Below are 25,406 nucleotides of genomic sequence, written 5' to 3'. Positions count from 1 at the left end.
CTATACTCTTCTCTTCGCCGATGACCAAGTTTTGATAACGAGAGATCGAGATGATGCTAGCTACATGCTGAGGGTGCTTGAGAAAGAGATGGAAAAAATGAAAGTGATTTTCCAAAAAATCCGTTTTTACAAAAAAACTCAGCAATCCTTGAAATTTTTTAAACTTTTTTGATGGCATCTTGGTGAACATCCCAAAGCGCAACAACTGCCCCAATTTAACCATCTTCGTATCTATTACGGTTTCCGAGATACCATTGCTCGTACCCCGAATTTGTAGTACCCTATATATATGGAGGGTGGTGATAATTTCGTTGCTCAACATTGGTCGAAAACTAGGAGAGATATGAATTCGGTTAAATGAGACAAAAGTTGAGTTATTATTAGTAGCTTGACAACTACCTGTCAAGAAAACTGTATTAATTGAATCATGACTAACCTGATATCGATCATATTTTTAAAAAACTGAATTTTCTAGAGATTTTGGATATTATTCGATCAATTATAGATTGTAAAGATTTAAAATAGTAGAATGTAGGCTATAGATCGAGCAACTTTTTTCTAACTACTTCTTTTCTTCATTCTCCAGGTCTAACCAAACCCCTACTCTCTCTAGACGGAGGCGACAAGAAACCCCCCTTCGGCGACCCCCTGGAACGCACCAACCGTCCCTGGGGCGGCCTCATCAACGACCTCCGCCGCCGCTACCCCCACTACAAATCCGACATCCTGGACGGCCTCAACGCCCAATGTGCCGCAGCCGCCATCTTCATGTACTTTGCAGCCGTCAGCGGTGCCATAGCCTTCGGAGGCCTGGCAGGCATGAAAACCGAGAACCAAATGGGTATTAGCGAGAACCTGCTGTTCACCAGCATCGCAGGGATCATTTTTGCCATTTTCTGCGGTCAGCCGTTGATTATAGTTGGGACTACTGGTCCTTTGATCATATTCGACGAGAGTCTGTTCCAGTTCTGTCAGGCGCAAGGGATAGAGTTCTTGACAGTGAGATTATACATAAGTCTTTGGTTGGCTGTGATAGGGGTTGTGGTGGCTGCGTTCGAGGGGAGTGTTCTGGTGAAGTTGTTCACCAGGTTCACGGAGGACGTGTTTTCTGCGCTGATTGTCTTCCTTTATATCATCGAGAGTATTCAGAAGGTGTGTTCCGTGTACGACAGGCATCCGATTATGGGCAATTACTGCGAGTATGAGGTCACGTCTTTCAGGTAATTATTTTAACCTCATTATGGAGGGTAGAGATGAAGAGAATCATCTCATTGGGGGTCACAAAAGAGGTTCAAAAAATGCCCAGGGTAGCGCTAATAGGCAATAAGAGTTCGAACTGAACTTGGCGGTTATAAGTTATAACCATGTAGCAACTTTTTATTATTGACATTTTGAGAAAAATGCATTCTTATTAAAAATTTTGCTTGTTCGAAAATGGTAAATCTCGTTTATACTTTACTAAATTTCCATTCCGTTTTAGAGAAAACTAAAAAAAATGAAAATATGATTGATTTCTTTCTAAATCCTAAAAATTAAAACGCATTTCTATGGTAATATAATTTCAGTTTAATTCTTTAATAGATGATTATTATTAATTTTGATTAGCGTCATATTTTTGCTGTTGTTAAAGTATCACATTTTCTAATAACTATTAAATAAATAATTTTTGTGCTTTTTTAGCATTTTGATAAAGCAATAAATATGACGTTAATTAAAATTCTATCAATAAAAATCTATCAAAGAATTAAATCGAAACTATATTACCATAGAAACGCATGTTGATTTTTAGAACTTAGAAAAAATTCAACTATATTTTCATGTTTTTTTTTTCAATTTTCTCTAAAACGGTATGGAAATTTTGAAAAATATAAACGGAATTAACCATTTTAGACAAACCATTAAGACCAAAGATTAACCATTTTAGCAAAATTTTTATGAAGAATGCATTTTCCTTTAAATGTCAATAACAAAATGCATTTTTCCCTGCATTTTTCTCAAAATGTCCATAATAAAAAAAGTTTTTCCTCTTGTAAAGACAATCCGGGGACATACTGTATAAGACCATGAAAAATGCTACATTAATAAAAAATATCTTGTTTAAAAAAATAACATGGTAATATTCCTTACCCTCTACCCTCCATGGCCCTTATTTAGAATCGAATTATGTTGTTAACTTTCAATCATAAAATTCTACTGATTATACCATACGATCGAATAAAAAACGGCGTCATAGACGGCTGGGAAATGACGATCGATGATAATCTAGGCGAGGTCAAGCCTTAGTCGTCATTTACTTGGCCCACACTCTTCTTTTTTTTTAATGGTCCTTACTACCAGCTCAGCTGCTGGCCTTAAGAAGGTTGGATTTTATTTTTATATTGAGATAATTAGTGTTAATTTTTGATAAAGAGAATTTTTTTCTAGAGATCGACCTCTTGGCCAAAATTATTATCGATTTTCATTCCCCAGCCGTCTTTGACGCCGTCTTTGTTTCGATCATGCGGTATTATTTTGGTATAATTGACGTAATGGTTACATTTTCAGTAATTGTGTATGTTAGAGTCGTTAAAGGACTACTAGAGCTACAGTTATAAAATTATCATCAAAAGGTACAAAAACGTCCCATTTTTAATTTTTAATTGTACAGTAATACCAACTAATACATTTCTTAGTCTCTTCATTCAAAAAATCAACTTTAATATTTTTGATTTATTCGGGACACTCTTATGCAAGACCTTATACAAATAATTTAATGGCAGCTCTAGTAGTCCATCAGCGACCTCAGAAATCAGGATTTTCAAAAATCTAGTCATTTAACTACAAAATACTCCAAATGTGAATGTGAATATTATTTTTAGAAACATCTCCGGTACAAACGACTCATTTGCTGCAAATTCCAACTTGACAGAAGGAATAATTGAAGTGACTCAATACGAAAAAGTTCCAACCATAGATCCGAACGGAATCGTCATCAATCAACCCAACACTGCTTTGTTTTGCACCATACTGACACTGGGAACCTTTACCATAGCTTATTACCTAAAGATATTCAGAAACAGTCACTTTTTGGGACGATCCGTAAGTAAAGAAATAAAATACTAAAATAAACAAGTTAGTAGCAAGTTCCGATTAAATGAAAAAAGATTTTTTAACACCAGTTTTCATGGCTAAGAAAATTCTAATAGGGGAAAATTGTTACGATAAAAGAACCTGAATTATCATTTCAAAAGCTATTATGACACATTTCTACAGGCATTATCTTCATTATCCCTTATATTATTTAATAAAAATCTAAAAAGATATTTTTATTTCAGGCTAGAAGAGCTTTGGGTGATTTCGGCGTACCCATCGCTATAATAATAATGGTGTTCTTCGATTTCATGGTACCCCAAATATACACCGAAAAACTCAACGTACCAGAGGGTCTCTCGCCATCTAGACCGGATTACAGAGGCTGGTTTATCCCTCCGGGTGGTTTATACAACCCTTTGCCCACGTGGGTGATATTTGCTTCGGCCGTACCCGCGATGTTGGTCTACATTTTAATTTTTATGGAGACTCATATTTGCGAGTAAGTAAGACTGTATTTTTTCAGTGTACTAAAAAATGTGCTCAAATTGAAGAATATCTTGATTCTATTAAAAGAAATGTATCTTGGAGTATACAGTATGTTCCTGGATTGTCTTTACAAAAGAGGAAAAACTTTTTTGTTATTGACATTTTGAGAAAAATGCATTCTTAATAAATAAATTTGCCTGTTTGAAAACAGTTAATTTCGTTTATAATTTTTCAAAATTCTATACCGTTTTAGAGAAAAATTAAAAAAACATGAAAATATAGTTGACTTTTTTAAGTCTATGCTATGTTTTAAGAGTTTTAGGGCTACTCGTGTTTCATATAAAAGTTAGCAATTGTCGATTTTCTGGGTATTATACAGGGCGAGTCTTGAATAAGTGCAAATATTTTCAGGGCTGGTAGATCTCGATAAAAGAAACATATTTTCTCTTTGCCGTTTTTCAAATAACTCCAAAATAATCGAGTTATTTTACTTTAAAAATTAAAAAAAATATATTTTTTGCTTAAATTTTGAAACCAAACCGAACCACTGGAGCTTTTCGGGTTTTTGAGTCTGGTAAATTCATTCATTCTATTGCCATATTATCAAGAAAGTATGGTTTTTAACTAAAAACTAAAAAAAAGTTTTTTAAAAAATTTCAAATTTTCAATAAAAATTTTCGCTAAAAAACTCATAATCGTGTTTCTGGGGTCAATATATACTACTGCTAAAAATAATTGCACTTATTTAACTCGCCCTGTATATCCTTCAAAAAATCGATTTTGTTATTTTTCACTAAAACCAAAGTCGAAATTTTGCAAAATCTGAAAAAAGAAAATCTCTCGAAAAACATAAATAATGAAATGATTATGTACCCTCTATGTATAGAACCCTACCTATATAAACTGTATTACTAAAATAAATAGCTCTGACATATAAAGTTTTTAATTGAATATTTGAAGTTTTCAATTGTCGCTTTTCTTGATATACTTCCCTGATTTTTTTATTTTTCAAGAGCACTAATACACTCTTTATACGTTATTTTTTATTCATAGAAGGATGATTTGAAGAAGAAATATTTCGTTAATATTATCGATGTCACTAAATATACCCATGTATAAAATTTTTTACTTCTAGATGTTATAGTAATGCATTTTCGTACAGCAAACTTTCATTCCCTATTTTAATCTCTAAGGGTATGAATTTCATAAATTCGCTTTGTCCAAATAATTAACTCATGTCTTTTAAAGTATCCTTTGTGCAAATTTTTGTTTGTATAATCCAGAGGTCACGAAGGTTTATATACATTTTTACTAACTTTAGCCATCTGGTTGATGAATTTCAAAAATCTCTTCTAATTCTTTCTGTAGAATTTCATTCTTCTAGACCAGATAGTAAGAAATTTTCATAAAACAAATTTTCAACATAATTTTACACTCTAAGAGGACGAATTTCTTAAAATCGCTTAACGAAGCTAGTTCACTAATCACTAATGTCATTTAAACGAACCCTTGTGCTAGTATTTATGTATCTAAAGCTGGCAGTATGAACTGAACCCTAAAATATCTAAAAATTTGATATATAATCTAACTGACACACCACTACTGACAATGACAAATATTTTATTTCTGGAGGTATTTATTTAATATTTAGTCGTTTAACACAAAGAAGTAGTCATTAAACAATATAAAAATACTTCATAACAAATCTAGACATATAATATACCTTTCATTTAAAAAAAGAATCATCACTATTGGTAAACCGGTTTCAGCGGGATGGATGTAACAAAAAAAACCTTTGAGCTTTTATATATGTATGGATATGGATTATTGATAGAATTTTAATTAACGTCATATTTTTGGCTTAGTTTAATGCTACGGAAAGGATAATAATAGTTATTGGAAAATGTGATGAGTTTAATACATAGGTTTAATAACAGCAAAAACATGACGTTAATACAAATAAACAAGAACCATCTATCGAAGAATGACATCAAAATGATGTTACCATAGAAACGCCTTTGATTTTTGATCCTTGAGGAAAAAGTCGGTTGACTTTTTTATTATTGACATTTAAAGGAAAATGCATTTTGCTTGTTCTAAAATGATTAATCCCGTTTATACTTTTCCAAATTTCCATACCGTTTAAGAGAAAATTAAAAAAAAACATGAAAATATAACCTGTGTTTTTTTTTTAATTTTCTCTTAAACGGTATGGAAATTTGGAAAAGTATAAACGGGATTAACCATTTTAGAACAAGCAAAATGCATTTTCCTTTAAATGTCAATAATAAAAAAGTTTTTTCCTCTTGTAAAGACAATCCGGGGACATACTGTATAACAGGACATAATCTTTATTTTCAGGTTAATTTTGGGCAAAAAAGAGCGCAAACTCCAAAAAGGAGGAGGTTTCCACTTGGACATTGTTATCCTGTGCATCACCAACGTAATGGCCGGATTTTTCGGCCTACCCTGGATGTGCGCCGCCACTGTGCGCAGCATAGCGCACACCAATGCGCTGACCATCATGTCCAGGACGCACGCCCCTGGCGAAAAACCCCATTTAATCGAAGTGAAAGAACAACGCTTGTCCAGTTTGGTCGTTGCCATTTTAGTTGGTAGGTATCATAAGTTTTTCACATATCCTATTTTGTATAAACCAAAAAAAAAACATTGAGTTTGAAAAAATATAGCTTTATACAGGGTTGTTAGTTAGAAATTGTAAGTTTTGGGTTCGTTAAAGGACTATTAGAGTTACAATTTAAAAATAACTTTACAAGATACAGATAAAAAATCTTATAGTTGTATTTTTCTTAAATGGAACACCCTGTATATTATTCTATTTTTATATTATACGACAAAAACAAAGATAAATTCGATTCAGGTTTATCACACTTAAACCTTACCGTTTTTGAAATATTTTCAATTTTGTGATATTACAGTAAAAAATTTAAGACTTCATTTCTCTTATTATCTCTTAATTCATTTCTCTCACTTATAGTAACATTTACCATCCAAATTCATTCGAATCGCTTAAAGCACTTGGAAGAAAATTGTAATAATTCGAAAAATAATAAAAACTTTACCCCCCTGTAGTTAGGAAACAAAACAGAATCGGAGTTATGTTGAGAGAAAAAATAAATCATATTTTTACGTGAGGAATCTCCCCACGAGAGATGGCACATAGTTTTTATAAAACACCCTGTATTTGAATCGTCTTGTATATCTATGAAAATATTTTTCTATCACCAGCAGTTTCTACAATAAAACTGTATTGAAAAATTTACATAGAAAACCTAATGAGGATTTTTTTCGGAAAACTGGGTCACCCAGTATATTTTTGATAATTATAAATTAATTTTATACTTCATAAAATGTGTAGCATTTCAGAATTGCATTGTATCTTATTTTTATTACTGTATAAATCGATGCGTAACTAACATATTCTAAATTCTATGAAGAACTAAAAAATGTAGATTTAAACAATTTTTTAATATTAAGCGCAGTCCAGACGCACTTTTCAGTCTGGACCTCACTTTAAAGTTGGATTATGCCTATGTTAAACTAAAAAAATGCTAAAAACAGCTAAAAGCCCAATACATGCCCAATAGAACAGAAATATACCAAACTACCCTTGACGCGCAAAATATGGACTCGTCCAAAGTTTAAAAGAGCTATTATATTTTAAAAAATCTAAAATATTTTTACTCTATTGCGAATAAAATTATATTAATATATTAAATGTAATATATAACTAAAGACATATACATATGTAGATATTAATTTTGTATTCACATTTTCGCATAAATGATTTTCTATGAACATAAAACGCTAATATTGAAAAGCAACTTACTACAACTTTTTTTAATATATCTTTTATACAAAACATGCAAGGAGTTAATAAGTAAAAATAAACACTTACCATTACCAAATATTCAAAAATGTAACTTTCCACACACTTAAGTTTATTATTAACACACTAAAAACACTTTTATTTAGTCCCGTGAAATGAACAAACCGATCGAAAAACACTTGCCGAAATCTGTGTATGTGTCAATCCAACGCAGCCTTAACTTTTTTGCGCCAAGATGCGCTTTTCGCACATTGAATTAGGATACACAATAAATCATTTAAAAATCTCTTTGTTATATATTTATTACTGATTTTCTCGCAGTAAATGTTAGATAAATTATATTTTTATATTTTTTTCAGGTCTTTCAGTATTTATGTCTCCTCTGCTTCGTCTAATGCCCATGGCGGTTTTGTTCGGAATCTTCTTATACATGGGAGTCGCATCTACCGATGGTATTCAGCTTTTTGACAGACTGCGACTGTACTTTATGCCGGTAAAACACCATCCGCAAGCTTCTTACGTCAGAAAGGTAAGTGAGAAATTAAATTTAAAGCTTTTAATTAAATTATATCGCGAAAAAATACGCTAACTTATTTTGAGTTGTACGCAACCCAAAATACACGTTTCCTTGTGGCGCCATCTATTAGAGAATAGATTTTACTGTCATTATAGGGATCTTTACGTAATATATTAATTGGAAGTGTTGATAATAGGGTTTGAAAATTATTACAGGGTGTGTTAATTCAGGTCATAGTAGATTTTAAAAATATATTTTAAACTAAAGTTGTAGCTTTTAAAGGGAATGTTGTGGTATACATAAAATGGTTGGTCCAAAAAATACCGTATTGTCATACTTTATACTGAGTGGTTCTTGAAATATGACAAATTTTAGATTTTCAAAATTTCTGCACATTTAAATCTGTCCCAAAATTATAAATTACAAAAAATTATTTACATTTTTTAATAGAAAATATTTTATAATATCGTCTTACAGGGTGAGCCAAACACAGTTGATCTATTTTTGTCGACTATTTCAAATAAATCACTCTGTATTTTATGACATAATTAAACGCAATTCTTATCCAACGTGTTTTGATAAATCATTATTATATCCAGAATCTATTTCTATACAGGGTGTCCGCAATAGCATGCTAATATTTAAGAGGGTTGGAACGTCGTGCTCTAAAAAAAACTGTACGTTATATGAATGGAAGTCCTAAACATCTTACCACAGAATATCTAGCTACGCAACAGAAGCCTCGTTACATGTATAAAATTGTAGGTAGCAAAAGGAGACAGGCTTTAAAAGTCTGTCTCCAAATCAGATATTTTGATGTAGTAGTTTCGCTACTACATAATAGAGGGCAATAAATTTAAAAGAAAACAGTTTTCTACAAACAAAATTTAAAAGAATTTAGAGGTCGGGAAAGAATACACTCAATGTTTGTATTTGAATTTCTAATGGAATGCTTTATGTTTATAGACTGATAAAAGAGAGAGCTTATATAGATTCGAACTAAAATAAACATAAAAGGATTGATATTTCCTTTGGTTGATTATATAGTTTATGACTAGATGCATGGGGCGTTTCAAAAAACAAGCAACTACTTTCAACATAAACTTGTAGGTGTTAATAGACAGAAAGGAAGGTATAATTACATGGTTGGTTCTCATGTAAATTCATTAGATTTACATCATTCTTTCTACGTACGCCCTAAAGAGTTTTTTCGTGTAGTTTGGTAATAGATTATATACCTACGACAAAACCTTTTTACCTCTCAATCTTACCTGTTTAGTCAATACGTATCAACTAAAACCTTATTGTGTGTAGCCGAAAAAAAGGTCCGTTTTACTTGAACTGAATTAACAAAACTGTGTCGTTTTGCCTACACTGGAAAAAATATAAGTAAACTAGCGTGTACCAGCGACTTCGTTCGCGTCGAATTAATCATTTGTAATGGTGATGATAAAACAAAGCAAGAATTTCCATTAACATACAAACTGGATAAGATTTTCTCAGATTTATGTCAGCATGAGAAAAAACAATATGGCGATATTATTATATAACTTGGTAATATTTGAGGGGTAGTTTCATCTCGTTGGAATTTGACTTTCGAAAAATCCGTTTGCCAAAAATAAGCTTTTTACGTCAAGCAGTTTAAGCAGAATCGTGGTTAAGAAATTACCCAACTTTTTGGAACACCCTGTATGACTTTTTAAAAAATTTCAAAATATATAAAAAACCAAATAAATTATGCTTGTCCAAGCGTTTTCCCGAAAGACTAACCGCTTTTTAAATAACAGATATTGTAATACTTGGGGGACGTTTTCACCCTCTTGGAATTTGAGATTCGAGAAACCCCTCCTTATCGAACCTCTACACCCCACAGTCAATCCGTTTGCCAAAAATCAGCTTTAAACTTCAAGCAGTTTAAGCAGAATCGTGATTACTCAATGGTCATATTTTATGAAACACCCTGTATAAATTTATAAATCTTAAAATATGTAAAACAACGAAATAAAATATACGTGTTTAAAGGTTTTCCGAAAAACTCTCCGGTTTTTAAATAAAAAATATTTTAATATTTGAGGGATAGTTTCACCCCCTTAGAATTAGAGTTTCGAAAAATCCCTTCTTATCGAACCTCTACACCCTAAAGTCAATCTGTTTTCCAAAAATCAGCTTTTTACGTCAAGCGCTTTAAGCGGGATCGTGATTAATCAATGACCAGATTTTTTGAAACACCTTGTATACATTTTTAAAAAATCTTAAAATATGTAAAAAAGCAAAACAAAATATACGTGTTTAAGCGTGTTTTCGGAAACTTGCCCGTTTTTTAAATAAAAAATATTGTAATATTTGATGGGTGGTTTCACCCTCTTCAAACTGGAATTTCGAAAAATCCCTTCTTATCGAACCTCTACGCCCTAGAATTAACCTGTATGCTAAAATTGAGCTTCTTACGTTGAGTGGTTTGAGCAGGATCGTGATTAATCAGTATGTCAGTCACTTATGAATTTTATATATATTTAGTATAGATTACAAAAAAAATAATATGGATATACAGGGTGCCAAAAAAATAGTGTGAGTGATTCTACAGATAAAAATAAAACAAAAAGTTCCTATGAACATATGCCCTAAAATTCTTCCCGAAGAAGTTACAGGTCTTACCTCTGAAAAGGTAAAATAAAAATATTATACAGGGTTGTTCGCCACATTATGTATACGGAGCAGTATTGTAGCTAAACGACTAGATTTTTACAAATTGTAAGTTTTGAGTTAAAAATATTTTTACAAGATACAGAGTGTCCCAAATAAATGAAAAATATCAAAATTGTATTATTTAAATGGAACACCCTGTATATTATTACATTTTTAGTTTCTACGATTAAAATAAAGGTAAATTTGATTAAGGTTTATCACACTTAAACCTTACCGTTTTTGAAATATTTTCAATTTTGTGAAATTGTGCAGTAAAAAATTTAAGGCTTCATTTCTCCAAGGGTATCAAAGTTTTTAACACTAAATATTTACTGAAGTTTATTATTTATTAATCAGTTATCGTGTTGCAATAATAAAAATAATACTATCTTATACAGAGTGTCTAAAAATGTATTTTAAATAATTTCTAGCTTTAAACGGCAATAACTTGTTTAGTTTAAATGGAACACCCTGTATATTTCAGGAGAATCAGATGCACAATTTAATTGTCTATCAAATTGTATTATACTAGTTTTTACCTATCACTTCAAGTTTTTGTAGAAAATGCATTTTCTTATAATTTAGACCTCATTTATCAATATACCCGTGGAATATTGACATTTTAGATTGTTCTTAAAGCAACAAATGTACAAAATGTACTGGTTGCCTGTTTATAAATTTTTTAGTAAAATTCCCTGTTTTTTCTTTGCAACTTCAAGAAACACAATGTTATTATTTTAAAAAACAGCAGATAAAACTTCCATTGTATGCGCTACGTTAGTTTAATCCATCTTACCTGACCGGTAAAACGTTATGTGTAGACGTGGCTTAACTAAAAGTACACAAACACAGTGGTTCATTAAACTTTTCTAAATTATTAATTTTATTATTCTTTTATTATGTAGTTGGCCGATAAGGGATAAGAAAAACCGCAAAAACAACATATCTATTAAGGATGTGCAAGATGTATCGATTTTTTCTTGGAAATTATCGATCTATCTACTAAGCGTACTAGCTCCATCGATCTAAATTATTAAAAACCAAAATTATTAATTAAAAATATGTTTAAAAATAAACTTTTATCTAAAAAGAAGAAAATATACTTTAAATTGTATCAAATCAAATCAATTTATTCTATTACACAATTTATATGATAAAAGCTTCTTGTAGTTTGTAAGAAATATCTAATACAAGTCCGGTTTAAAACACTATTGCCGATACTTTTAGACTAATCAAAGTATCTGATGACAAATATTGACGACCATCTTTTGATAACTCACAATTTTTTCATTATTCCAAAATTTAAAAATTAACAAACTTTTAAAAATGGATCGAAATATCGATACTTTTTTTTCTTTAAAATAGACCTCCCTACAACTTATCTTTGCTATTTTTCGTTATCTTTACAACAACATACATTCAATAACAAAGAGAAAATATTATTGCAAACCGCTAAAAACCTCTATTGTTTGCAGTTGAAAAACAATTAAAAACGTGTCTAAATATATACACAAGTGATTTACTCAGCTGAGTCACTAGAAAAGTATTCATTCGGGTTGAAATATCAAACAGCGATATTCTAAAGAAATTAAAAATAAATATATTTAAAATCTGGTATATGTTTAAGTCTATTATACAAATACAATATTTACTTAACCCACGAGTTCGAGAAATGAAAAGGATACAAAAAAATGGCACACATACAACGCTATTCCATATTTGTTACAAGCGAATCATACAACAGTCTCAATATTTTGTTTTGGAAAAGACAAATTTACAACTATAATACGTACGTTAAAAAGCAAACAGAATTATCCTTTAAAAAATATGGAAAAATCTTTACAACCGATATTATTCATGTTATTTTTTTTTCTACAACTGTTCAAACAATTTAAAAAAAAATAAGTTTTGTTATAACTTACTGACAGTTGTAAAGAAAAAATTAGATCATTTGATAAATATGACCATTAGATCATTTGATAAATATAATTTAGTAGGCTCTGAAACTGAAAGATAAATAATTACTCAAAATATTATTTATACAAAATGTATTGTATACAGGATGCACAAAAAAAAAACATATATTTTTTCTTTCAATTATCTGATAATCCATTTAACACCTTTTTAAACACCTTATAATGTCTAATTTTATCCTGATCTGGATTATATTATGTGGATTTCAAGAATTTATCTCAAAAATCGTGGAAAATAAGAGTGCCAGTTAAAATAACTTTACTTTTTTGTTGCCAAAATCATTCATCTGTCACTTTCAGGACTGTTTAATTATAGATATTAAGATACCACAGACACCATGAGCCAAAAAAGTTGTCAATTTTAATGTGTAAGAGGTGTAACATATGATCAAAAGTTTTATGATCAAGCAGGCTTTGACCTTAACAGATAAATCAATTCAAATGTATGTAATTTTGCATAGGAATTGTTTATCTGTCATCAAAGTACGCTTGATCATAAAATTTTTGATTATATTGTACATTAGAGCATTTAACTCGTAAAACTCAATGGTATCTTCAAAATTTTCTATCCTACCAGTATGATATTTAATATTTATTATTAATTTTCAAATTATTGAAAATCCTGTAGTATCTATTTTGCGTAAAAAAGTTGACTTTTCATGTTAATCAGATAAAAATAGTTTAAGTAATTGTTACAGTACAGGGTGTGCTATTTTGTGTGTTTTATGGGGTCTCTCGTTTAGTATGAGTAGAGATACAAAAATACGGTTTGATGATACAAAACTAAAGATGATACACACAGATTTTTTCTGGCCTTTTTAGTTGCTGAAATACTGGGCGAATTTTAAAATGTTGCATTTTTTCGACCCCCCTCGTATCTTGGTTATAAATTATCAAAAAGGTGAAAAATGAGTAGGTAGTTTTCCGGTAGTTTTTCACGTGGAATCCAGTGGCCTAACTGAGAGCTGTATATTTTCGAAATATGACTCAAAATTATAGTTTTTTCTAATGGGACACCCTGTATATAATGTTTTTATTTTATTTGCCATGTTATAAGCTTTCTAAATATATAATATATTCTAAATTTATTTTCATAGATAAAGTAAAAAAATGCATTGTTTAACTTTTTAACATAATCAACCTAGTTTAAGAGAGTAGGTAATATTATTTAATTTATGTAACCAAATAATTTTGCTTGATGAAACTTAAATGAACTGATATGAAAACCATCGTCTATTCTTAAACGAGAAACCTAGTAAAACACACGAAAACACGACCACCCTGTACAAAATATTAAAACTGTTTGAAAATAATGTTTTTTTTTCTGAAGAAATATATTAATTTATATTTTAATATATAATTAATATATTTTGAGATTCTTATTTAAAAATAATGAACTAGTAGGACATAAAATATGATTTACTTATAGTTTACAGGGTTTAGAGTGTGACATTACTAGAATTCATATTTTTACAGGTATTTTACCACCTAAAACATCAATTTTATACAATGGAAATTTTTTTCAAAGCTTTTAAAGGACGCTTGCGTTAATCCTAACTAGCTTCTTTAGCCTCTCTGTTTTTTTTTGGCAGTATAATTATATCTCTTAACTATGGACTGTTCTAAATAAATATATTTAGATACAAAATACTAGTAATTTCGTTTTCTCTTTCTGGTTTTGGTCACGTGAGAGCATTTTCTTTGCTTGATAAGGCTGAAGAAATTTAGTTCGAGAACTATTTATGGATCTTTGTGTACTAGATTTTCTGATTTCAGTGTGAGCAGTTTATAAATTGTTACATCCAGTCAAATAGTCACAGAATACCAATACCAATAACTATACAGAAGCGACAATAAGTTAAGAGAGTTAGTAAGAATAACTTCTTAACTAACAGCTATCAAATTGAAGGATTTGAATGACATGTTTGAAAAAGTGTAGTTGAAAAAATAATAAATTAAAAAAAAATTCACGCGTAAAAATAGTTTTTTCCGTGTAACAATTTGTTTTTTACGTGTAAAAAATACTTTTTTACACGCAAAAATATTTTTTCTACACGCAAAAATATTTTTTCTACGCGCAAAAATATTTTTTCTACACGCAAATATTTTTTCTACACGCAAAAATTTTATTACACGTAAAAAATAATTTTTTGCGTTAACAAAAAGTTTTTTTTCGTTTACCAATTATACCAAATAGTTTTTTACGTGTAACACAGTTTTATACGCGTAAAAATAGTTTTTACGTGTAACAAATAGTTATATACGCGTAAAATAAAAAATTAATAAACAATTAAAATATCAATATTTTTGATAAACATGTGGACTGCTCACAAATACACATCGCGTTACTACGTATTTCTAAGCCGTAGGCTGTCATTACCACTTTTCGTCTCGCCAGCTTGTGTCACGCCCGTCTCGCTAGCTGGTGTGTCACGGCCTTGAATTTTTACTCCCAGCGCGCGTAAAAAAAGTTTCACTTCAATAAAAAAAATTTCACGTAAAAAACTTTTTTAAAGATAATTTGTTACGTGTAAAACACTATATTTTTTACATTATCATTTTTTACACGGTTTTAATCTAAAAAATGACGGACTTACTTAATTTGTACCCCTGAAAAAAAAAACCCTATCGCTTCTGTATTGTTAATTCTCTGTGAAATATGTAGTTTAAAATCTGATTTTCTGCAAGGAAAATGCTCCAGGCTAACATTAAAATTCTAAAACTATTCATTTGTATACTATAATAGTTTTCTACGATTATTCTCGATTATTAAAAGAAAAACAACAGCCTTGGCGACTATACCTCTATGAAGTGGCCTTCATTCTATTCATTTTATAATCATAGTAAAAAAATATAATTTAAAAACCTATTATTCCGTAATCTATACATTATCTGAATTGATATTTACAGATAAAAAAATATCTAAAAATAAACAAACTTGGTAACCCCCTTTTAAATTCAATGTATTTACTTTCAATACATTTAATATTTTATAAAAAATCTTAATTCTACAAAGAAAGTCTACTTTTCAAATGCTATAACTTCTATTTTTTTTCTACTACCAAAAAAAAATAAATTAAACACAGAAGAAACCCCTTTCATTATTACAGGTTAACAGGTATTAAGTCCAAAACTCTATTTAGCCACTTCAAAATACCTTTATCTCCTTATATAAGGTTTATATAATTGTTTTAATCTCTTAAAAATAAATTACACATTAATAGAAAATGAGAAAATAAATGTAGATTATTTTTACAATGCTTACTGTGCTTGTGTCGCCATATGTTCCGTATTTAAGCAAAGTGCATATAAGTCTTGAGCTCGCCAGGTATATTTTTGTCAGAAATATATACTCAAAAGTTCACGCCACTCGTAAAAAAATCAACACAAATTCTCAGGATGCACTTTAAACCACACCCTATCACTTCACATTAGAACAGTCCCTTCTTTTTCTTTTCTTTCTTACCATCGACAGTTTCCCTCGAACCTTCCAGGCTTCTTCGGCGAAGGTCTTCGATGGTTACTTGGTTTTCCTTCTCCCAACACTCCTTGTCCATCTCGAATTGCCTCCTCTTCTCTTCAAGCTCTTTAGCTTGCTGTTCCAATTGTTTCTTCATCACTTCATGTCGCCTGGTTAGTTCAGTCTCGCTGTCTTTGAGTTTCTGCTTTTTCTCCTTCACTTTGGTCTCAAAAACCTAGAAAGAAACAACAAGATTGAAATTAACAGTATAAATAAAATTATTAAACAATATTTAAAACAACAAATCTGATAAAAACAATTTAGTCACAAAATAGATTTTGTTAAGTATCAAAACTTACTTCTTCCATATCCATCTCCATTTTCTTCATTTTGGCATCATGCTCTCTCTTTTCTTCGTCCATCTGAGCCAAAGGATTTTTATTTGAAATTCTGGACATTTTTCCATCTGTACTCAGGCCAGCTAATTTTCTACACCTGAAGTTCTCATAATGAACGTTATTGGTAACATCTTTCAAGTCCTGTAAATGGGTTCTGATCACCATGTTTCTGAGCGCTATAAAATCACAATGTTCCAAGTTTTCCACCTCTGCTATGCCCCAAGGATATCGACGACCCCTGATTTTTTTACCTGTGAACAAATAAAAACATTAATAATCTTTAAAATAGTTAAAACTCACATTCAACATACCTTCAGCCTCTATCACAACATTGGATCCCACCACAGCAAACGGTACTCGTTCTTTTAATGATTTATTCAATTTATGTTCTTCATCTTCCTCCGAAGTGTCAGGAAATTCATAAATTTTAATCTTATGTTGAGCAATTTCAGTCATGATCTGTTTTTTAAACAGGGCACATTCCTCTGAAGTCAATGTGTCTGCTTTGGCAATTATAGGAATGATGTTCACCTTATCACAAAGTCTTTTCATAAATTCAATGTCCAAAGATTTCAATCCGTGTCCTGAGGGTTGAATAAAATAAAGACAACAGTGAACTCTTTTGTCTGGAGTTATTTTTCTTGTAACTCTGGCCTCTGAATTCAAGTAATCTTCGTATTTACTTTCGATGTATTCAATGACTGGCACCCAACAATTACTGTTATCTACTGCATCACCAAAACCAGGTGTGTCCACCATGGTGAGTAATAAATTAACTCCATTTTCTTTCAGCATGACGCGCGTTGTTTCCACTGCCACTGTTTTCTTTAACCTTTGTGTAGGACCTGGATAATCACTAGCGTTATAAATCTCTGTCAAAAACATTGAATTTATCAATGTACTCTTGCCCAAACCACTTTCTCCAACCACCATAAGTGTAAATTCAAAACCTTTTTTAACAGCTTTTCTGTACACTTGGTTAGGGAGGTTTGCAAAGCCAACATAACCATCTAATTCCTTCACTCTGGGTCTTTCTTTTATAATTTCTGGACTAGATTCTTTACTAGATTCATCCTTGTTTTCCTTCACTGCTGAATCTATTGCAGTCTCTCTTCTTTCAGGAACTGCTGGTTTCTCAATGCTGGGTGTCTTATTCAATCTATTTGAGTCTTTGTTGCTTTGGTCAGTAGTAGTAACTGAAAATAAATGGTATTTTTTTAAAAATGTATATTAAAAAGTGTAAATCATTTTGGCTTACCTGTATTAGAGAAAAACATTTCCCTTTTTGACTGAAGGGTGGTGACACCACCATCCCCATTCGTCTGCGTTTGGGGTGCCGTCCCATTTGTAGGGCTCTGCTGTTCCATAAATTTCTGTCTCATGGCGAGTCTATCTAAACTGGACAGTCTGTAAGAGCCTCCAATCGAATCCTTGTCCCTTTCTCTGGTTAGGCCGCTGCCAGCATTGAAACTGGAAGTGTATTTTGGCAGAGTAGGCGGCGGAGTCGGTTTGTTTTCGGTGTTGCGATTTAGCAGAGCGCTGCTCGATGTGTACATGTAACTGCTGGGCATGATGTTCGGCCGACTCTTGATCGTCGCCGTTGCTTGAGTGGTGGGAACGGTTACGTTAACGTTATTCGCACTCATTTTTCAATTTTCGAACCGGCAAACTAAACTAGGTACACTGTCGACATCGTTTCTCGATGGGATTCCGAACAACTGTCAAACTCCGATCACGACGCGGCTGCCACTTTGGTGACTAATTTTGTTTATTGGATGACCACGCCCGGTAAAAAATCGTTTTTGTACCCGAAATACACTAAACCAAGCACAATTTCAGCGGGGGATGTGGTACTTTTTCACTTTTAAATCACTAGACGTTCATTTTAGACCGTGTTTATGTTATATTAACAAAATATCGACTTGGCCAATGCAGGTCAGTGTTTTGGAGCCGGAGCGGACATTCGCGAACTCAACTCGTTTTTGTTCTCGATGGCTCGGAATAGTTCGATAACCGTGGCCAGATGGCGCGTCGATCGCGCAAACTCGTACTCAAATCGACAGAGTCGGATCCAGGACGATTTTATATAAATTTTTAAATTAATTAATGATGAAATGACTTTTATTTCTTTTATTAATTATTTTTAAATTATATATCTGCTCTACTTATTAAAGTGTCATAGAGTAATAAAATATTTTAGGTTTACATTTACATATTTATCAATAATATTATAATCTCTATCGTTCCTTTTCTGTATAATTATATAATTATTATAAAGTAAAGGGACTAATAGTTATATTTTATCAAAGGGACTATAGTATATACCTGGTATACCGGGTGCCTCTCAAAACTTCTATAACTTTTTTATTTTTTCAGATAATAAAAAGCCATTTCCTATTTCACCGGAAATGACTACAACTTTTGATTTTTAAATGGCATCCTCGGTATTTTTTTTACTTTATTTATTGGAAAATGACATTCTGAATAGAATGACATATCATATGTCAATTTTTTACGTTTCGCTTAATAAAAAATCGTATTTTAAATTTTAATTTAGAGTGCTATGGCTATGTTAAAAACACTAATTTTTAATCAAGGAGCCTTGGAAAAATTGATTTGATCTTCTAATGTTTTTAGTGTTTTATCCTGGTCGGTTAAAAGATGCCCAAATCGTATTTTTAATCAATTTTTTCAAAAGGAACAAGGGTGGCTCATTAGCATATTTGGAAAAAGCATTTTTTAAGAATAATTTGATACCAAACACTAGGCATTTCAAATCAAATTTTTGTTATGAACCGCATGTTATAACTTCAAATAAACCATATGTAAAAATGTCAAAAGTTAACCTATGATATGTCATTCTATTCAGAGTGTTATTTTCTATCGAATAAAGTAAAAAAATACCGAGGGTGCCATTTAAAAATCAAAAGTTGTAGTAATTTCCGGTGAAACAGGAAGTGGTTGAAAAAGAATTGAATACGTCAATCAATCCTAATTTATGTCATATACTAACATTCGAAATCTCGTTTTTTATCTGAAAAAATAAAAAAGTTACAAGGGTGAGGCAATTTTTAGACACACCCGGACACTTTTTATACCGGATGCAAGAAACATCGGGTATTTGCCCAAATTTTAATATACCAGGTATTTGCCCATCTGTGGGCCTTTAGCGCTTTTGGTCGGGCTAAATCTTAAGTTGAGTTAACACGCATCTGTGTCCGTGCGTCGTCTATTATTCCGTGACTCTAATTATATTGAAGTATGATATGTAATTTTTAAAATAAAACAATAAAACTGCATTATAGTGACAGAAGACGCATGACAGATAAACTCGTCCATATTTAACTTAAAAAACTTTTTGTTGGTGAAAATAATGAATTGGTATGGCCGTCATCTGCCTTTTTTCTCTCATCATCTATTATCGAAAATCTACCTGGAGTCGTTTTTTTTTAATAAAAATATTGAAATATGCTTAATCAGGCCCTGGCAGCAGCCTACTGAATCCATTTCCTACCGTATCGATAAGCGAAACCGAGAGAGACAGAGCACCGATATGCACAAGCAACCGACCAGATAAATACTGGAGACGTGTAAATTGGATTTTACACTGAGGCGTTGCCGGCTTACATAAATTCTCCTCGAGATTAGCACACTTGTTTATTTTTTACCGTCAGATTAAACGATTTATTGGACGGATTTAAGTTGATTAAACTCCAGCCTATTTCGATTACGTGTATTTTATCAGTTTCACGCCTGTGCCTTTGCCCTTTGACGTGACATTTGGCAACTGCGTTACGAGAGCCCGTAATTCTATCGATTAAACCTGGATTTCCTGTTGTGACGGCGTCTATAAAAGACTTTTAGGTATACTAATGGTTTGCGTGACCGTTATTGGATATTTTTAAAGGACTACGGTTGTTTAATTTTAGGTAAACCCAAGAAAAAAATGAGAAACAGATGCGTGGTTTGTATGAAAGCCATGTTAATTATTTCATTTGGACCGCTGGACAACGCCAACCGCCAACAGAGTTTTAAAATTTTGAATTTGCGGCGTTTTTTCTCCGTGGTAAAATGAAAGGATCGAAAAAAAAGCAAACAGATCAGATTGAAACTGGTTCCTCGGTTATGTAATAGACGTTTTGCCTTATAGTAGGCGGGTAAATAAAGAAAATAAACAATAGGCGTTTATTATTGGAGTTAATTCTGTCTTAGATAAATGGTGGGAAGCGATTATTATTCAAATTTGACGGTCTATTGGAGAAGAACTCGCCTGGTTAGTAAGAAAAGAATGATTCGTTTGTTTTTCTGAGAAATGTTTGCAATTCTAATTTTTTGCAATATGCAATTAATACAGGGTATAATTAAAAAAATATATGTACATACAACAACATGTAACAATAACATATACTAATATATGTATTCGCGGTTTTTCGCGGTTCGATTGTTGATTGAATTGGAGTCAGAAATGGCTCAAAACGAAATAAGTAAATTACCAACAGATATTCAGGCTGAGGCGACAAACGCCATATCCAAACTACTACAGGGTGTCCCAGGCTGAGCGCGAAATTAGTGTATATTTTCACTTTTTTATCACTTTTATATATTTCGTTTTTAGGAAATACCTAGATTCGTGTTTCTGAAAACGTTCTATCCTTTTTTAAGGTTTCTATAATTAGTGTTAATGTTTGACAAGTTTTATGTTAATTTTTAGTAAATGACGTCTATAAATTGACCTCGCATAAAGTCATCGACTATCATTCCCCAACCGTCTTTGAGGCCGTTTTTTTCGATCGATTTCAATACGAACCGCCATTTCAATACCATTTTAATGCGATCAACATGAACTGTAACCGGAACGGCGTGAAATACATAGCGAAAATTTCTGATTTCTGCCGTATAGAGCGCTGCGGTCGGAATTTTTTGAAATCAACCAAACCTCGGCAGCACTTCCGGAATTGACGCTTAAAAAAACGCTTACTTTTGCAATAAAATTTCTAAAATAATTTTGGAAAATAGCTTGTGTAGTAGAATTATATTTACTGATGATGGTATTTCATACTTTGAACATTCTCAAGCACTTTGTATAAATTTTAATATTAAAAAATCTTTGTCATTCATGAATGATTCTTTTGAATTAATCAACCTTTACAATAGCATTAATCTGAAATGGAAATGCTTTTCCATGACCGATGGATTATTCTTTCATTTTAATTAATTTTTTTAAAGCGTAATTTAAAACATGAAATACTGAAATGTAATCTAAAAACGTTTCCTACGCTTTCGGTATTTGTTTCATAATTAAATGAATTTGCAAGATAAGACAATTATTATTATTTAAACAAACACGATAAACAATTGGGTTTTTATTTGCAATGAGTTATTTATAAATTACAATTGCGGTTAATGTTATAAAAAAATACCAGTTTAAATATTTCTTTATATGCAGCAATATTTAAAAGATTTGTTTGTTTAATTTAAACGTCTGTTTTTTAATATTAAAAATATGATGCACATTGCAAACATAAAGCGTAATTTTCTAAATAGAATGTTTTAATTAAAGAAGGATTAAAGTTAATTAGTTTTAAATATTGATATAATATTCTGTAATTATGTATACCAAGTTTCTGATAAGATATCGAAAATATGGTTGTATAATTATAATAATTATTGATACTCTAATATAGTCTATGAAATGAATAACTTTGAATTTTGACCGTTATTTTTTACCAACATGACAAATATAAAATCCCTCTGTCAAAAAAGTTACTGATATTCTTTAAGTATTCTTTAAATTGAGTGCCTGAACGAATCAGATAGGTAACTCTTTTTACTTTCGTGAAATAGAAAAGGAAAATAATGAAACAAGTGACAGTTCTTCCTCTTCTTGCAAAAATCAACACGAAATCGCATAATTGTCAAAAGTAAAATGTCATCAGCTTTTGACATTTCTAAATATCAGACCAATGCCGTCTATAATAGAACAGCCTCGGAGCGAGATTTATGACGTCACGCCAATTAGATACGGATTAATAAATATGTTGTAGAATACATGGAAAACATAATTATTCCTCGTATTTTTGGTTTGTATTTTAAAAATGATATAGTTTACATGAAATATACAGTTAATAAATATAATATATACCTATTTATAGTAATAAATACTTTGGCAAATAAACTATGAACCATACAAATGCAGCAAATGTTTTACAATATACAAATAATGAATAGGTACATAAGATAATGGGTTGTAAAATATATTTTAAATTTTGGGGTTTGAAAATCGATCTAATTTAACAAAAACATTCAATATGTACTAATAGTGGTGTATTATTATTTGCATTCACAAAATTTATATGTACATATATTTTGCAAGTATCAATGTTCGAAAAATTATATTTGCAAATAATACAATATCATAGAAAAAAATGCGTCAGCGATGACTATGAAATAAAGATCGCTGTCATTTTATAATGTAAAATTATTCTATAAAATTTTTGATTTTCTTGGGATTTAGGTTCGGGAAAAACGCTGATTAAGTTTTCATTTGGGTTTTCATTATTTTTTTGGTTTAAAAAAACGTTTCGGCTAACATTATAGCCTTCATCAGTGTTGTGTCATATAAAAAAAATAGTGTCGAATATAATCCAAAAAATTGCATATAAAATATTCACACCACAAACCACATAATGTTTACTGCAATTAATAAACTAATATAAACTTGTCAAAAGATGACCACATATTTTTTAAAATTATTATTCTTAACACTAAAACTATCTACATTGACTATGGAGTACGATTTCAGCCATAGTCAAATATAAGGAATAATTATGTTAGCGTGACGTCATAAATCTCGCTCCGAGGCTGGGGTGCAACTTTGTTCATGTTTCAAAGCGATAGCAAAGTAATTTGTAGCTTGATGCACTATGTTCAGTAGCAACATCGATTTGTAGCGATATTCTGATTTCTCGCTTTGTGGCGAGGCGACAGTCTAGACACGTGTGCAAGAGTGTGATAGTGATACCATATTTTGCAGCATTTGAGCGACACTAGTTTTGCAATGAACATAGTATCGATCTGGTTTCGACATCGCTTCTAAACGATCGGTTGCTAAATTGAACAAAGTCGCACCCCTGTTCTACTAGGGACGGCATTGCGTCAGCATGGCCGCAAGTTGCTAACCTAATAAAATTAACACTAGAAAAGCCCGCGGGAACTGTCAAATTCAAAGTTATTCGTTTCACAGACTATAATTGCAATATTTGTATGATTGAACGAAGTGTAATAAGTGGCGAGTTCTAGTACAGTACGTCTGTCCGTTCTGTAGCTACGGGTTATCCGTGAGAGGGGAAACGATATTCTGTCGATGTTTTTCGTAAAAAATTAGACGACGCGTCCCATCAATAAAAATTCGACAAATTTGCAAGTAATCAATAAAATGAGTGGGCGGAGCGATTTGCGGTGACGTACTCGTCAAGTCGACGTATAAAATATATTGCTGTTTATTTAAATGTTTTTTGTCCGCATTCCTTTCATAGACACAGATCCAGCAGACGTACTGTACAGTGCGTCTGTCCGTTCTGTAGCTAAGGGGTATCCGTGAGCGGTGAAACGATATTCTCTCGATGTTTTTCGTAAAAAATTAGAGGACGCGTCCTATCAATAAAAATTCGACAAATTTGCAAGTAGCCAATAAAATGAGTGAGCGGAGCGATTTGCGGTGACGTACTCTTCAAGTCGACGTAAAAAATATATTGCTGTTTATTTAAATGTTTTTTGTCCGCATTCCTTTCATAGACACAAATCCAGCAGACGCACTTTATACCTACTCAATATTTTAGCTAAGTATTTTAAATGTTGAGTATACAGAATGAACTACATTGTTGATAATTGTAGTCTAAGATAATATCCACCCTTTGATAATTCACTTCATTTTTTACAAAACTCTATTAAAAATATACCGGCTGCGTCTCAAGAGTACCTCACCCCCTATAACCTTTTTATTTTTTCAGATAAAAAAACGAGATTTGGTGTGTTAATATATGACATAAATTAGAAATGATTGACGTATTCAATTGTTTTGGGTCACTTCCTGTTTCACCGGAAATGACTACAACTTTTGATTTTTAAATGACACCCTCGGTATTTTTTTATTTTATTCAATAGAAAATGACAATCTGAATAGAATGACATATCATATGTCAACTTTTGACATTTTCTCATCGATTTTCTTTTCATGCAATTCATAACGTCAATTTGATACGAAATACCAAGTGTGTGTGGTACCAAATTATTCATAAAAAAATGATTTTTCCAATTATGCCAATGTGCCACCCTTGTTCCATTTGAAAAAAATTGATATATGATTAAAAATACGATTTGTGCATCTTTTAACCGGCCAGGACACGACACGAAAAACATTAGACGATCAAATCAATTTTTCCAAGGCTCTTTGATTAAAAATTAGTGTTTCTACCATGCATGGCAGGCCCTCTAGATTGAAATTTAAAATACGATTTAAGCTAAAATGTCAAAAGTTGACATATGATATGTCATTCTATTCAGAGTGTCATTTTCAATCGAATAAAGTAAAAATATACCGAGGGTGCCATTTAAAAATCAAAAGTTGTACTCATTTCCGGTGAAACAGGAAGTGGCCAGAAACAATTGAATACATCAATTAATCCTAATTTATGTCATATATTAACTTACCAAGTCTCATCCTTTATCTGAGAAAATAAAAAAGTTATAGAGGTGAGCCACTTTTGAGACGAGATTATTATGTTTGTTTTTTGATTCTGTACTTATACTCTTGTTTATACAGGGCGAGTCTTAAATAAGTGCAAATATTTATAGTGATGGTATATAATTCTGGTCTATTTTTTAGAATTTAGAATGAGTGGGAGGGGGGTTAATCACTTCGACCTTACAGATCCATTGTGTCCCCCTTTCTTGAATCATAACTCAT

At 31.4% G+C, this 25,406-nt stretch overlaps 2 protein-coding genes across 4 annotated transcripts in view; one reads left to right on the top strand and one right to left on the bottom strand.

Moving 5' to 3' along the window:
* Positions 1 to 25,406, top strand: part of LOC115877297 (band 3 anion transport protein) — a 202,283-nt gene that overhangs the window by 154,305 nt on the left and 22,572 nt on the right. For all 3 annotated transcript variants that reach the window (XM_030893432.1, XM_030893431.1, XM_030893430.1), the window contains 5 exons: positions 587 to 1,220; positions 2,859 to 3,078; positions 3,315 to 3,571; positions 5,920 to 6,173; positions 7,768 to 7,937. In XM_030893432.1, coding sequence (XP_030749292.1) covers positions 587 to 1,220; positions 2,859 to 3,078; positions 3,315 to 3,571; positions 5,920 to 6,173; positions 7,768 to 7,937 — 1,535 coding nt within the window. The remainder of the gene's footprint in view (positions 1 to 586; positions 1,221 to 2,858; positions 3,079 to 3,314; positions 3,572 to 5,919; positions 6,174 to 7,767; positions 7,938 to 25,406) is intronic.
* LOC115877298 (septin-7) lies at positions 15,724 to 18,438 on the bottom strand. Its single transcript, XM_030893433.1, has 4 exons — positions 17,700 to 18,438; positions 16,753 to 17,637; positions 16,403 to 16,692; positions 15,724 to 16,278 (listed from the first exon to the last, which is right to left on the bottom strand). The coding sequence occupies exons 1-4, from the start codon at positions 18,085 to 18,087 to the stop codon at positions 16,015 to 16,017; spliced, it is 1,827 nt and encodes a 608-aa protein (XP_030749293.1). The 5' UTR covers positions 18,088 to 18,438; the 3' UTR covers positions 15,724 to 16,014.

The sequence above is a fragment of the Sitophilus oryzae genome, unplaced genomic scaffold (genome assembly GCF_002938485.1).
Source record: "Sitophilus oryzae breed Bouriz unplaced genomic scaffold, Soryzae_2.0 scaffold_1443_pilon_pilon, whole genome shotgun sequence".
In the NCBI taxonomy this organism is placed as follows: domain Eukaryota; kingdom Metazoa; phylum Arthropoda; class Insecta; order Coleoptera; family Curculionidae; genus Sitophilus; species Sitophilus oryzae.
The sequence above is the reverse complement of the archived record's forward strand: the minus strand, read 5'-3'. Positions and strand labels throughout refer to the sequence as shown.